The 15,644-nt window shown below is 41.5% G+C and overlaps 1 protein-coding gene across 3 annotated transcripts in view; it reads right to left on the minus strand.

The window, feature by feature from the left end:
- TRIO (trio Rho guanine nucleotide exchange factor) overlaps nucleotides 1-15,644 on the minus strand; it is a 355,129-nt gene that overhangs the window by 207,860 nt on the left and 131,625 nt on the right. For all 3 annotated transcript variants that reach the window (XM_058564328.1, XM_058564327.1, XM_058564330.1), the window contains exons 3-6: nucleotides 13,138-13,252; nucleotides 7,538-7,730; nucleotides 4,821-5,333; nucleotides 3,166-3,288 (exon numbers count right to left, since the gene is read on the minus strand). In XM_058564328.1, coding sequence (XP_058420311.1) covers nucleotides 3,166-3,288; nucleotides 4,821-5,333; nucleotides 7,538-7,730; nucleotides 13,138-13,252 — 944 coding nt within the window. The remainder of the gene's footprint in view (nucleotides 1-3,165; nucleotides 3,289-4,820; nucleotides 5,334-7,537; nucleotides 7,731-13,137; nucleotides 13,253-15,644) is intronic.

A 15,644-nucleotide genomic window follows, 5' to 3' on the forward strand; every position in this document is an offset into this window, starting at 1 on the left:
CCACCTGTCCAAACTCCTCTACATTTTCCCTTCCTTCTCTTCCTTCCACCGTGGTCCCTGGGCCAACCTCCCAGTGCCTTGCACCCCGACTCCTGCAATAGCCTCCTTGCTGTCACCTCGTCAGCAGCCCATCCATGTAAGTGTCCTAAAGAATGCACATGTCCATTCTTTCCTTATACCGTTCTTTACTCATTCTTTTCCTCCATTTATGACTCCAGCCTAAACTAGATGGAGTCACATTTATCTGGGATTAGACAGCCAGAGACTCCAGCCTCTGAGTTACTTCTCTGGGCTGCATCTGCAGGCTAGAATCAGCTAACAGGTGCCTGGGTGTCTAAAGTGGCAAGGAGACAGGGCATTGTATGAGGCCATGAAAGCCAGTCAAGACCGTGATCAGCGGGGAGCCAGCCTCACAGGCTCCTGTGGCACTCATGCTCTACCAGTATCCTTTGAAAGCGATGCCTGCCCTTCTCATACGCATTCTCTCTCTTTAGTGAATTCTCTCTCTTTAGTGACAGGTGACTAGATCCACTAATTTTTGCTTTCTCTGCATCCTTAAAGAGGAAAATGAACCCAAAGGGTCCGTTAGGAAGAGCATAAGCAGATGCCCTCTGTCAGGATCCAGAGGAGAGCTGTCCATTCAAATGGCTCTGCTGTGGGACCCACTGAGGGTATTCAGTCTCACCTAGATTCTGTTAGTGTCCTGCATTACTTTTATATCCTCAAACAGACTGTACTCTACGTGTTATACCTTCTCCATGTCTCCATCACTTCTTGCACAGGTAAAAGAATATGGCAGCACACAGACTAAAAAAACAACCTGCACACGAATATGGCAAGTCCCTACACTAAAGGTACCTACACCTGACTCCTAGCATCACAGCTTTTAAAAATATCTGTGATAGCAGAATGAGCATCATTGTTGGCATCCCTTAAAATGCTTTCTTTAAAGATTGTCAACTTTGCACACTGATATTTAGTATTTTTGTTTTCTTTGTCAAAAAGTGTTTAAAACACTGTAGATAGCACAAGAAAGGGCTGAAGGTCAACAGGTCCTTATTCTGCATAAACAAATTTCCTAGACAAATTCTAAGGATTTGCGGAGGTATTGAGAACCAAAGGGTGGGACAGGTCTGGAAAGCTTTCCCAGCAGTTGTCACCAGCATGGCACAGGGCTACCACATTCTTTTTTAATTAACATTTTAACTTAGAAAAGTAATAGTAGTGTATTGTAGAAAATATACTTAAACCTAAACAAAAAAAAAGACATCACCTATACTTATGTTTCTTACTTATTTTAACAGTATTTGTAATTAGATTGATAACATCACTGATAATCGCCATTTATCACTACTTCCTCTGTGTTCAGCACTACAGTGTTTTACATGCACAGAATAAATAAAATAATGTAACACTGTGGAGGGTAGATATTATCCGCACTTTACAGATTAGGAAACAGAGGCTTACAGAGATTAAACGGACTGCCCAAAGTCACATGGTAAATACAAGAGTCAGAATTAGAAACCTCTACTTTCATAACCCACGCTCCTGTCTTCCACACCATGCTTCCTAGTCTGTTGATTTCTAAATCTGTCCCTAATAATGCTGGGAAGGGAGGGTATATTTCTGTTCATGTCTAATTTTTCTAAAATATATTTTAATATTTCTAGTTTTTAAAGTATATGATAAAGCTGACTGAATATGCCTTTCGCCATTAGTTGTAAGTTTCATAATGTTTTGAAAAATTGATAGGAATTTTTTAGGAAGAAATTCTTCCCAGAAATTTCGTCAAAAGGCTAACATTTTGGCTTTCCTTATCTATGCCCAGGTTTGATCATTTCAACCAGAAATTCTCTTACCTCAAAGTCTAGAACAGGTAACAAACTTTTTTGATGGTGTCTATTACAAGAATTTTATTGTTAAATCTTATCTTTGAAACTACCTAAATTAGAGCACATAGCTGACCAAACTTTAACTAAACGGCATCTTACTAAATTGATTCAAACGAAGCAATTCTTCATATTGCTTCAATGCTCTGTAACAAATGTTATAAGGCCTAAGAGGGGTTAATTCTCATAAGGCTGGCTCAAAGTCCAAACCAAAACTCCTTGCCCCTGAAGAGGAAATTTCTAGAAGCTTAACTATCTACAGAAGTAACCATATATCCTGTAGAACAACATATAGCTTTATTTTAGTTATATTAACTCCAAAAATGTAACAAAAGTGCCATTTAAAATTCATTGCTGCTGGGGCCGGCCTGGTGGCGTAGTGGTTAAGTTCGAGTGCTCTGCTTCAGCAGCCCAGGGTTCGCAGGTTTGGATCCTGGGTGCAGACATACGCACCACTCATCAAGCCACGCTGTGGTGGCGTCCCATATACAAAATAGAGGAGGATAGGCACAGACGTTAGCTCAGGGACAATCATCCTCAGCAAAAAGAGGAAGACTGGCAACAGACATTAGCTCAGGGCCTATTTCCTCACCAAAAAATAATAATAGATAGATAGATAGATAGATAGATAGATATAGATAGATAGATAGATAAAATAATAAAATAAAATTCATTGTTGGTTGTTTGTTTTTCCTGCAATGTAGACCCCTATCTGGTCTCAGTAGGCCAAGGGTGTCAAGTGCAGCAACCTCAAGGAGAGCCGGGGGTTCCAGGCAAGCCTGATGTCCAGACCCGAGTCCTTCAGTTCAACTTGGAGGAAATCTCATGTTTTAGGAGAACTGGAGGATGTCCTTCAGGTAAGCAGCAGGCTGGCTTATTTCTTCCTCAGAAAGGGTGGCCAGCAAATTGACAGCGGCTCTGTTCAGGAGACTCAGCCTCTGAGAAGCTTTTCTGGAGTTCCTGCAGGCTCCTTAGAGGCACAGCACAGGAGCCAGCATCAAAAGCATCCATGTTGAACTGGCCAAGTAATTGGTTCAAGTTTCACTGGTTTGTTTGCTTGATTTCGTTTTTGTTTGTTTAAAACTTACCACAAGCTACTTTGACACCGCTAGCACCGAGAACTTCCCACACTTGGAGGTCAGCTGCTACCATCTAATCAGTAACTCTGAAGGTCCCACGGTCCCCTGCAGTGTGCTGGGACATGATCTGTGTAAACACCGCCCATCTGCTAAAATACTTTCACACACAGGATACACCCGTTCTGAAGGTGTCTTACCATACAGTTCATGGCAAAGTGGTTGTGCTGTGTCTGAAGCTCCATAGCGTGAGGATGGCTGGTCCCAATCTCAGTGTAGCTGTTCAGAAACAGGCCCTTGTTATGTGTGATCCAGTCAAACATCTACCGGAATGAAAAAGAATGTGGAATCACTCTAGAAAGAGAAATGACGGACACAGCCCGGGAATGGGGTAGCGTCCTTCCTCTGACAACTTCTTAAGAATCTTCTGAGAAGATTCTTGACTTCTCAGAAGTCAGCAGTTCTCAACTTGCAGGATCTACAAGAAAATCTTACCTAACGTGGTCCTTTGATAGATGAGGAAGTAAGGAGCAGACAAGAGAGGTATTCAAACCTCCCAGGCTAATTAACCTCCAGTCTTCTGACTCCCAACCCAGCCTCCTTGCTGTACTGAACTGCTTAACTGACCACATTGCTCTTCAATTAAAGACCCGTTAGGTGAAATGAGGGACTTACAGGTCTCTGGATGGGTCTTGCTATGCCCACAGATTACTGACAACAACCCAATGACATAACAAAAGATTATGACCTTTAGTGCAAGAAGTATAAAAAGAACCTATGCAAATGCAAACAATAAAATTTACCATAAAAATAAAAAAGACTGGAGGAAAGTTTAATGACATCTCTCTTAAGGTTCAATACAGATGCTACCTGAAAAAGGATGTCAATTATGTTGTTCGCAGGGAAAACATTTAAGGAAAAAGAAATGACTATCAAGTGGCACTGCTACCAGGACTTGAACCAGAATCCCAGAAACAGTCACCTGTTTTTCTAGTAACCGAAAGGAAGATTTCCTAGTGTCTTTGACAGGGCACTACTAAAACATAAGTACACTAACAGGTATGTTAAAAGCTTACCAAATAATAGTACTGGATTGTCACCTTTACAAAGGTTCTTTTACATCAAAAATTTCTAATGTAGTTTCTTTACTTTACTCTACAAAATATTCTCCTGTCCATGAAAAAAATTCAATGAGCTCAAATTAAGAGTGATCAATTCACCCATGTTGATGGCTTGCAACACATTCCTATAAACAAGTGTCCTGTTTTCACATTGCTAAGATTGAGATAGCCAGTAATTGACAAGAATTCACTTTTACCAGCTGGTTTGTCTGGAGCACAAGAATAAAACACAAGACCACAAGTAATTACCTCCTGTATTTCCCAGAAGCTATTATTTTTAACGCATTATTCACCTTTTATTTTAAAAACATACTCAATAATAGACCTGAATGGTGTTCTGTCACTGGCTTTGTAGTGGAAGGGCAGTTATTAGCAAAATACATACATACATACATAATTATTGCTCTCAATAATATAATCCTATAAAATTTTCACTCTTTTAACTGAAGATACCATTCTCTTCTATCTCATCGGCATTCTAAACCAAACTATGAGTAAACAATAACTCCAAGTTTCTAAAACAGCACTGCATGGCACAATGAGTAAAAGCAGAAAGCAGATTTAGGGGAGACCTCTGAACTGACACTTGCTGGTCTCTAACCACTGCCATGAGAGGAGCTGACGCTTCCCCCAGCCCTGTCTCCTAACCAAAGCAGCCTTGGCTGCTGGGACCCAATGACCCAGGAAGCCTCTCTCCATGTCTCACTTTAGCATCCCTCTCCCCCATCTTTTACCTTCTCAGCATCCTGTTCAAACAGCCTCAGCTGAAAGCACTGGTCCAGCTTCAGTTTCCTCACATGCCACATCTGATGGAGATGCTGCCGCGTTGAGTGCAGTCTGTCCAACATGGCGGACACCTTGGGTAAGAGGCTCTGCAGGTCCGCATTGCCTGACCCTGAGTTCTTTTTGGGAAAGCTGTCACTGCTCTGAATCCTCTGAAGTAGCTTCTGTCCCTCTAAATCTAAGTCTTCTATAGGGGCCTTAATCACCTTCTTCTTCAGCTGGGAATGTTCCTCGATCATATTCCGAGCCCCCTCCAAATCCTGAGGCAATTCCTTCTTAGCTAGGATGTCCTGAAGTTCCTCCAGGCGAGAGAGCATGTGGGTTGCATTGCTAATGTAGTCTTCAAAAGCAACTCTGATTTCAATCCATTCTTCATGGTTGTATTCCAGGCAGCCATCAAACTCGGGAGTTAGCTGAGAAGGATCAACTACTTTGGTAAGGCCTTCTAAAGAGACCATATTTGTCTTAAGGGGAAAAAAAATCATGTATGAGAAGATGAACTATTTTATATGGTCTTATCATAATGCAGTTTGCAATGCTTAATTACAGATTTTCAAACTTAAAGTAATCTATTTATAGAAAACATAACATACCTTGTTCTGGCCCCATAAAAGTAAATGTAGATGAAAGAAACATTAGTACAGTCAGTGAAAGATAAATCCATTAGAGCAACACATATATGTTAGTTGGAATACCTATGTATTTCATGAGAGCTAAAGAAATCAGCTTTTTTTCCAAGAATGTGGAAATTAATCCACTATCTTAGGCACTTTAGGATATGCACGACTTTTTTGAAATTCAGAAAATATACAAGGGTAATAGCAAGAAAGCTGGCAGAAGCTCTTTTCACAAAGCTGAAGACAGAGGGAATGTTTCATTCATTGCAATAATCTGCAGCGATTCTGAGCAGTACAAGTGTTGTACATAATCTGTTCTACATTCTGATCTAAGGGTGACAAAGTTTTAGTCAATTACAACCTGAGCAAGAAACTTTAACCTCACTCCATCAGAACATGACACTGTTAATATTCGTATTATGCCTCAAGGCAAACATGGGGGGGAGGGGGTGATTAAATGCAAAGACAATGGTAAAGGAAACAGATTCGGAGCCTAGAACCAAAAGATAACACAGAGAATGGCTGGTTAACCCCACCTCTGTCACCATCTGCCTTCGAGAATCCTAGAATTGCAGCTCTGTGCTGCTTGGCATAAGAACAGTGAAAGGCAGCAGAGCTAGAAAGAGAGGCTGCTCCTAGTCCAGCACTTTTGCCTGCAATGTGACTGCAGGTTCCTTCCTGTCTCATTTGCTTGGACTTTAATAACATCCACGGAGCAATCACCTCGCAGAGAGAGGCTGGTAACAATGCAGAGACAAGTCTGACAGAAAAATTGGCAGAAGAAACTTTAAAGGCCTAGGGGAGAGATTGGACTTAGACTAGCATAACATGCATGCAGTATATTTCCAAACTATTATTTCTGCTTAAAACATGTATAATTAAACACAACACACTTTAAATTCTGCATCAAGAAAACAACTAATACCCAACAAACTGTTCTCAAAAATCACTTCTTACTGTGTATGAAGATAAAGGCTTACTGGTTTCACCTTTTACCTAAAATTCTAGAGTACAGTTTCAAATTCAAATTAAAACTGAATTCAGATTTCAGATTGAAAATCCGTACCACGGAAAGAGATTTAAAAATGCAAGTAATACACATGCGAAAACACTTTCAAAAGTATAACATAAAGCTTAAGAATTAACACAGTGTGATATGTTTAACATTATTATTGCTGTTTAACCTTAAAATATATGAATACATTCACTGAAACCTAATGTTTGGGCCAAGTTGCTAAAAGCAGCAATCTATTCAACCAAAAATTATAATTACTAGAAAATATTCAAATTTTATTACAGAATATGGCATGAATCAACTTTCAAGCTGGCCTGAATACTGTCTTCCCATAATCATCTCATCAAACTAACTACATCAAAGCCTTGTCAGAACCTTGGTAAACTAAGGAGGTTATAGTTGAAGGAAAGTCAGTTGACAGGCTGAGGTCTGTTTTATACACTGTCTGAAAGACAGCAATCTTATGTGCTAACTGAATCCAGGACTCTGCACAGGTTTTGAAGGAGTATCTCCCTTTTCATACATGAGTGACCCAATACATGAAATACAGGACAGACCATTCTCTCCATTACCAAGTACAGGATGAAAACTTAGTCTCTCCCACATTTTTTCCTCAGGAAATCAGAAGTTGGGCACTTCTCCCTAACATTCCCTCATTTCCAAGGCTGAGGCAACGATAACGAATCTGAAGCCACGTAAAGCCACTTGCGCTGGATGATAAAGCTGTTTCATCAAGTGGAGGAAAAGGGAACCAGCTCCTTTCTAAGGGACATGCTTACACCTCACAGCCCCACCCCCCCCAATCCACGAGAACTGACACCTAAACCCCGTCGGCAACACAATCCACTGGATAACGCAATAAACAAACCTACTTCACACAATAACTAATTTTACATCATCTGTACGTAAGATATGCAATTCCTGTTTAATATGTGGTTTTAAGACTCTATTATCAGCCTAAAATGATGAGGAGAAAGTCAGCTTTTAATAAACCACACCTATTGGTTTAGTTGGTCTGGCTACACAGAGAAGTTACCTCAAATTCAAATTTAGAACTGCCAAAATTAGTCCTCTGTTTCTGCCAAAAGTTGTCTGGCTTGATTATCAGTGCAACATGGATGCAGCAGGGAAACGACTCCTGCAGGATCTTCAGCAGAGGCTTAATGGAGTCCCACTTGGACCCGCGCATGTCCACGATCACCGTGAATCCTCGCTTGCAGACTTCTTCACTGGAGAAAAAGAAAACACAGGTTTCAACCACGCAACTCTTGCCCCCTTTTCTGGTCAGAGTCCCACTGCGCGAAGCCGACTCGGCTCCCTTCGTCCTGCTGCGTGTGGGGCTCCATCCTGTCAGGTGAGACGTGGAGGGGCGCCTCCCTCCACCTGCCGCCTCTGCCGGTCAGCACCTGTGCGGAGGGAGCTGAAGGACGCAGAAACCATTAGAGAAAGAGCTCACATCTCACCCACAGAACTGAACTCTTTCTCACCCTGCCTTGTACCATGAAAGAACAGACTCTGACTGTACATGCATCAAGGAACAATGATGTTTTAAAACACCATAACCTTTAAAACTTTAATTTTGTATTGATGGTTTTGCAACGTGTCTTCCCTTTGGGAGAAAAACGATGACCATCCTGCCCACTTCTCGTCTTTTGTGCATTAACTGATCACATACGCTGTCTAGTAACTATTACAGCAAAGGTCCTTGGTGAGCAATGCATGGGGACAGACCCCCGCCGGCATGCGCAGAGCCCAGGTGGGGCAGTCACAGGCTGCGAGCGGCAGTCACCCAGGACTCCCAGGAGCACAGGCGCTGAAACCACCCCCACCGCGTGCTGGCAAGGCGGGAGCTTCTGAATGTCCCATTGTGTTCCCTTTAACTTGTTCGAGGCCCCTGAGCCATCTCAGAAGTTCTCCAGTGTGGTCCATCAACCCCTGGGGCTCCTTGGCACCCTTCTGGTGGGGTCTATCAGGTAAATCTGTTTTAGTAATACCAAGATTTTATTTGCCTTTTTATCCTGGTTGCACTGATGGTGCAAAGGAAGTGGCTGGCCCTTAGCACAAGTCAAGGCAGTGGCAGGAGTCATCGTATTCTCCCTCTCCACGTTCTTGCTGTTTAAACAATAAAAGAGCCAGTTTCTCTTAAGAATGCCCTTGATGAAACAACAGAAATTATTAACTTTATTAAATCTCAACCCTGGTATACAGGAAATACATATAATGCATTCCTGTAATAAAGAATAAACAAAAGTTTGCCATAAAGAGAAAACAGACTGATCCAGCAGCCTAGATTACCACTCAAATGTGGAAAACTGCTGAGGAATGATTTGATTAAACTTCTGTTAACTACTCATGAATATGAACCTAGAATGAGTTAACATTTCGCTCACACACTCCTCAAGCAGGTTCTGGGCCACAGTCCAGGGAGCGTCACGGGCCTCCTTCACACGTCCTAGAAGCAACAGGGGCGCTCCCTGAAACGTCTCCTCAAATCTCCCAAGTCACTGAAATTAAATATTTTGGCCTTCCTCAGGCTCTAAGGGGGTCTGCAATCCTGCAAGATTCCATTCAGTAGAAACCTCAGGGCCCCGGAGGTCCGGCGCTAGGCCAGCCTGAGCAGGAGGAGGTCAGCCACCCGGCGGAGGCGCTCTGCTCCAGAGTCTCAGATTCTGCTGCCACACACCAAAGACAGGAGCCTGGAAAAGCGCAGCAATAGGTTTTATTATTTTATTAGTTGCTGTTTGGTAGACTGAGCTTTAAGCATCAGTCTTCACCATATCAAGATAAATGCTCTGACAGCCTGTCTTTCTCCTCACATGGCCCTACACAGTATGTACATAAACCTACAAAGCCCCTCCACTTGAAAGAGGCTTAGAAGGAATCTTGAATAACTCCAGGCTTAACAACAGGAACAAGCTGGAGAAAGACACAACCATAAGGTGCCCTGAGTTGGCACAGTTTACAGAAGGATTAACTACTCACCTTCCTCCACAATCAAACTGTGACCCCCGGGTGACTTCCCCCATAATGAAAACAGCACAGAAACACCCTTTCAATGCGTCTTCATCAAGTTAAAAGCCAGTCGTTATTAAGACAGCAGTGACTTGCAAACATCCCCAAACCCAGTTCCATTCATGAGCAGCTAAGGGAGTGTACAGATGCCTGGAGAAGGGTTCTGGGCCATTCTCAAGACACCGCTCATTGGAACGCGTGACTTACTAACCAGTTTTACCTAAGAGCCTCTATTATTTATTTTATCTGTGAGATAAAGAAACTTTAGATAAAACTAAGGTCCTTTTTCAATGCAGGTCTTTAAAAAAGAGAAACTCTACTTTCTTTAGTTCCTAGATGAAGAAAGGACCTTTTTACATGAATGTTCATGAATGAATCAATTAAAAGTTTCACATTATTTCATCAGTGACAAAAAAGAGTCAGAGGGGCTTATCCATTTAGCTACTATAAATCATTCTAAAGAAGGCAAATGTTCTAGAACATAATTAGTATAATTCAAGCAATAAGAGCAATAAACACCTAGAGACGCACCAAGACTGACGTTATTTTCGCCACTGTGCAGGAATCCCAATCACACCAGCAAGAAGTTCTGCTGCGACTTGTTTCTCCTACACACGTTGAATGGAAAGTTTCCTTGCAAATTAATTCTATGAAAATCACTCTCTTACTCCAATCGTTTTTTCAAAAAGGAGGGGGGAGGGGAAGGGAAGGTGACTCAAATAATAATACTCCAACTACTCACGGAGCTCAGATCACGTTTATGTTTAACTCTGAGGGTCATATTTTAAGAGGCACACAGACAAAATAGAGGCCATGCAGGAGAAAACAATCAAGATGATCTGGCTCTAGAGCACATGCCAAAGAAAAACAACTGAAGGGAAGCAGAGGAGTGAATATGAACGATGGAAGTCACTGTACTCCTTCTGAGGCAGCTACTGTACAGCAGGCACCTCGCTGGGCACGTCCATAAATAATCTTACTCAACACTCCCAATGAAGAAGCACAGGTTATCATCACGGTTTGCAGAAAAGCCATAAAGGTAATTAAGTAACTCATGCCCGGTCACAGTCAGTCTGACTGTGTCCATGCCTTCCCAGATGGCACACTTCTCCACACGCAGGAAGGTGAGTGTCTGGCTGAAGGACAGCCAGAGGCTACCATCACATGGCAAAAACTGTCAGGAGCAACAACAGGGAATGAAGTCTCAGACCCCAGGACTGTCTACATCACTCAGAAACCATAACAACAAATAATCAGACTCAGAAATTAACTACAAGCAAGCCCACGAGTCCAAAAAAATTCACACACCATGAATTTACTGATGTTTATTGATCCTATTGTTTGGCTAAAGCCAGTGCTCCCGCCATCAAGCGCTCACTGGAGGCAGCGCAGCTCTTTCTCAGTTTTCAGACCTTGACTCGGAGAGGATTCATTTTGTTCCCACTCCTCTGTTTGGACCACTGTGAAATCCTTCTCCATTATCACTTGGCAGATGCATCGTTCACATGTTAATCCCACCTCCCTCATTTGCTCAGTAACCAAGGACAAGCAAAATAGCATTTGTTGTCACATGGAACTGTAAACATAAAAGCAAATCCAGGCAATGAAATGAAGTGACTGTACTCAATAGCTGGAGGGTCACCCTGCACACTTAAGTATTTATGAGAGAAAGGATAGGATGTTTGGGATTTGCTATAAAATACTCTGGGGGAAAAGCAGAGAAAAACAAGATTAGCAAAATTTGATCATCGCTGAAGCTGGATGATGGGTACACGGTGTTTGTTCCATAGATTCTCTCTAGTTCTGTGTATGCTCACAATTTCCCACGACAAAGTTTTGGGGGTTTTTTTGAAGTGGGTCATCCAGATGATCTAAAATATACCTGCATCAATTTTTTGATAATATCAATGAAATAAAAAGTAATTTTTTCATATTCACAATCAATACAGATTTCAAAACCAGAAAGCAAGTTGCCAAAGTTATATACAGAATTCCAATTATTTATTTAAATGTTTTTAAAAATCACCTGGATGAAATACAACTTGTTTTTCACTAAACTATATGACAAGCATCATTTTGGTTGGCAGGCACTTACTATTTTTACATTGTCCCTTGCATTTCTCTATTTCTTTTTCCATCAGTAGCACAGTACCTGGCACATAGTAAGAACTCAGTCAGTGGTAGCCATCAACTATAGTTATTTACAAATGATAGTGAGTGTTCTAAAACTCTTTCCAACACTATGATTTCAACAGTTCAGCGGTCCAAGAAAATACCAGAGTAAGAGGAAAGGAAAAACATTTTCCATATATTTAAGTAGGGGCCCATTACTTTGTCACTGTTGACACAAAGTGATAGTTTTCCCACAAAAGATATCCTAACAGAAAAACCCAAACTTCCTCAGAAGGTCAGACTGTCAACACCAAAAGCTGACTTCATCAGCCACAATAAGGATGGGTTACCAAGGGACACAGCTGTCTCCCCTGGTCGGTGTCAACCTAAATAGGTCAGGAGTGTCAGACACCATGTGCTGCGGTGGCTCTATTAGATTAACCTCAACCTTTTAGAATCTGTGACGCTGCTATTGACCATCTTTTATTATCCTCTTGCATAAAACAGTCCTCACAGTTACTGTCTCCTCTAGCCTATATTATGACAGAGTTTGCTTGTACACGTCCTAATTTAGTCTCTAAGGAAATGCCTCCTCACTCCACCGCGTCAATTATGCCCTCCTTTAGCATATGCCTTTCTGGAATGAAGACTATCTTTTCCTCACAGGGAAGCACCCCTCCAACCACCGACACACACAATTTCTCATACCAGCCACGGCTATATCCTTGGATTATATCAGAGTAGTATTCTATTTTCCAAAAAATAATCTGAGCAATTAAATGGAGATATTAATGAAAGGGGGAAATTTCCTCCACCAGCTGTCAGCCAGCCCTATAAGTAAAACCTCAGTAATACATTTCTAGAGCAGAAACAAAGATTCTAAATTCCTCAAGTACAGACACAGGTGAAGTCCTATTAACTGTTTCTCACTTCAGGACTTCTGGAAAATAAAGCTTTGCCTATTCTTAAAGTTCTTCAGCATCCACACTAAAAATCTCCCTGACTATCACTAATGGGGTCTTGGATGGAATACAGGTTCCCAAACTTGATATCTTGGCATATTAGCTGGTAAGGTTTAATGCCCCACAAACTCCATGCTACAAATCAACGGAATACTTTTAAGGAACAGAAGCTCAGCACGAAGATAGAAAGGTACTATGAGAAACAGCACTCCATTTCTCATCTTCCAGTCCACTGCGTCTTGGTATCAGAATCACCAGTGACGACTCTGCTTCATTTCTACCTCAGGCGCCATGTCCTAACATCCCAACCAAGTGGGCATCCCAACCCCACCGTCACCACACAAAGCTCCTCACTCAAAACACATACCTTCTCATCCCTGTACCCACAATGGTCACAAAAGGGAAATAAGGAGAAAGATTGTGAGTTTAATTTTATACTCCTTTGTCTGCTTGGAATCCAAACTACTGTGTAGCTGTTTTCTAGAGCGTGTGGTGCCGCACCTCTTGGAACGGTGAAAACAGTGACAAGCCCAAACCACCCAGAACTTACCTAGGAATACAGGCTAGATAGGAAATGAGTCTCCTGAGATCCTCTTGTCGTATTCTGTCATGGTTGCTGCGGGCCGGAAAGGTTAAAATGGGACCTCCACGCTTATCTCTGCCACCTGGAAAACAAACATTCAGAACACACTTAGACAAAAACAAGAGAAGACAGGACTCTACACGCCCACCACTGGATGTCCAGTGTGGTCACTGACCCCTCACGCAGAGCTCTACCTCCATCAAAGGCAAGAGCCCGTGATTCAGCAGAGACACGGCCAGGCCATTCCACCCGCTCCCAGGACTCTAAAGAGCAAGTCTCAGATTTGCATGCCACCCGGAAGGTATTACAGAAGGCCTTGTCTTTTTCTTCCTATGTGTTTCCTCCCTTCTTCAGTTTTATGTTTGGAGAGAAAAAACGTTTTCATGTATGTGTGCTTCATTCACCTTAGAGCACCACCTCCTCCAGTCTTCTCTCTCTCTCTCATTCTCCTCCACATTGTCCTCTCTCCTTCCCTGAACATCCAAAGCTCTCTCTTTGCTACCAACCAAATTGGGTTTGAAGTCTTGGAAGGGATAAGACAAGAATGTTCTTCAAACTTCACGCTGATGACGACTCTACATGACCTGGCGTTCCAGGGCACCTTTCTCTCTCAAGGGCAGGACCTGACCTCAAAGGTCAAGCTTTACCAATCTCTCTCATAGCCATGCATACAAAACAAGACAGACTGGCGTGCAAGGATTTTAAAGCAGAACTACACTAACTTGAGGACTTTAGAAAAATTACATTACACACTAACTACAAATCTCAAATGATTTGCTTAGACAGACAGGCAGAAATATTTCTATATACAATCCTAATGAAGTCTCCTGGTATCACTGAACACTTTTAGTGAAACTGTCACATTTATTTTATGACTTCTACCAGAGTTTTCAGAAAAGAAAACAGAAAGAACATTTAGCCTTCCCAGGTGTATCCTTCATTCATTTTTACAACTCTGGTCATCTCTCTTCAGAAGCACAGCAACAAGATCTTAAAGTTCAAGTCACAATATGAAACTCTCAATTATTTTCTCCTCTTAATTATTTACCTCATCAGCAGAAAACCAGACTCTCCTTTTAGAAAGGCCAAAAAAGTATTCAGCAGAAGACGTTGGTATTTTAAAAACACATTTTACCAATATGGGTTTTTACAATTTTCTAGGATGATTAACACTCCTTCTAAACAGTAATGAAACAATTCTGATTCTGCATACTTAAAATGACCCACACGTACCGTTCAGTCATGCAGTCTAGAAAAGTGTTAAATTATTTATAAATCCAGTAATTCAGGCGTTAAATGGGAACCACACTAAAACACTGCTATCAATGATGCCATGTATGGTATCGAGTGCTTTATGCACACATTCTGATTTGATCGTCACAATGACCCTGTTGAGAGGTTTTATCATCCCAGCTTCGTAATTCAAGATACTGAGGCTCCAAGAGCTTACGTAAAGACAAAGCGACCAGGCCAGCATGGTCACACCTGGGTCTTTTGCTCCGACAAGAACTTATATAATTTCTTAAACCAGTGCCTTTAGTTCTTTCTAAAGTAGTAAAAATGTCAGCACAACTAAATGATGGGTTCCTAGGCCTTTTTTATGAATGAAAGATACTATTAAAAAGTGAGAAGCAGTACTGTTACAAACAATAGCATGTCTTTACAAAGTAATCTTCTAAAATAACAAGTAGTATTTTTAGGATAATATCAATGGCTCTAGTTTTTGGAATACTTCTTGTCCCCAATATAAGACATATAACAATTCCAATATTTTTTTTATTTCCCAACATCCTTCCTTCTTTTCAAAAAAGAATCAATCTCCTTGATCAAAAATACTATAGATCAACACAGATTATAGAAACTTGAGTTTTTAAAAATACAGTATGATATTTAGATTAAAACATTCACCCCACTTTTGGTAAAGAGAATAGCATTTTTCTGGACCACCATTCGGAATTTCTTAAATGCAACTTAAGCTTTGATTCAGTAGGGAGACTAAATGCCAATGACCCATGTTTGGCTCTTCTCCATCTGGGGTCATCGTATCTCACAATTCGAGCAAGGCATGCTCTACCATGAGTGTGAAAAGTAGAATGCAAAATCTGCCCATCAAAGCCATGCGTGAAGTCCACAGGTGTGCACGCTGCTCATGGCCAGGCTGTTCACTCCAGAAGTGAGAACTACATGCAAGTGTGTATGGAGGTACTGCTGCCTCTGTTGTACTGTTTCAACTCCCAACCACAGACATTCTCCCCGAGCTGGCAGCACTGACAAGGACTCCCGAGACTCACTAACCAAACAGGATTTCATTCATGCCCTACAAAAAAGCTTATTTAAACCTAAACTTGAATTTTAATACAGAGGAAAAAAATTTACTTTATCTTTTCCCTTTTCCCAGAACAGAGCTTCAGAAAACTCACTAGAATAGTTTTAAAACTGCATCAGAAATCACTTATGAAGTAAAAATTGCATAT

Source organism: Diceros bicornis, chromosome 20 (assembly GCF_020826845.1).
Source record: "Diceros bicornis minor isolate mBicDic1 chromosome 20, mDicBic1.mat.cur, whole genome shotgun sequence".
Taxonomy (NCBI): Eukaryota; Metazoa; Chordata; class Mammalia; order Perissodactyla; family Rhinocerotidae; genus Diceros; species Diceros bicornis.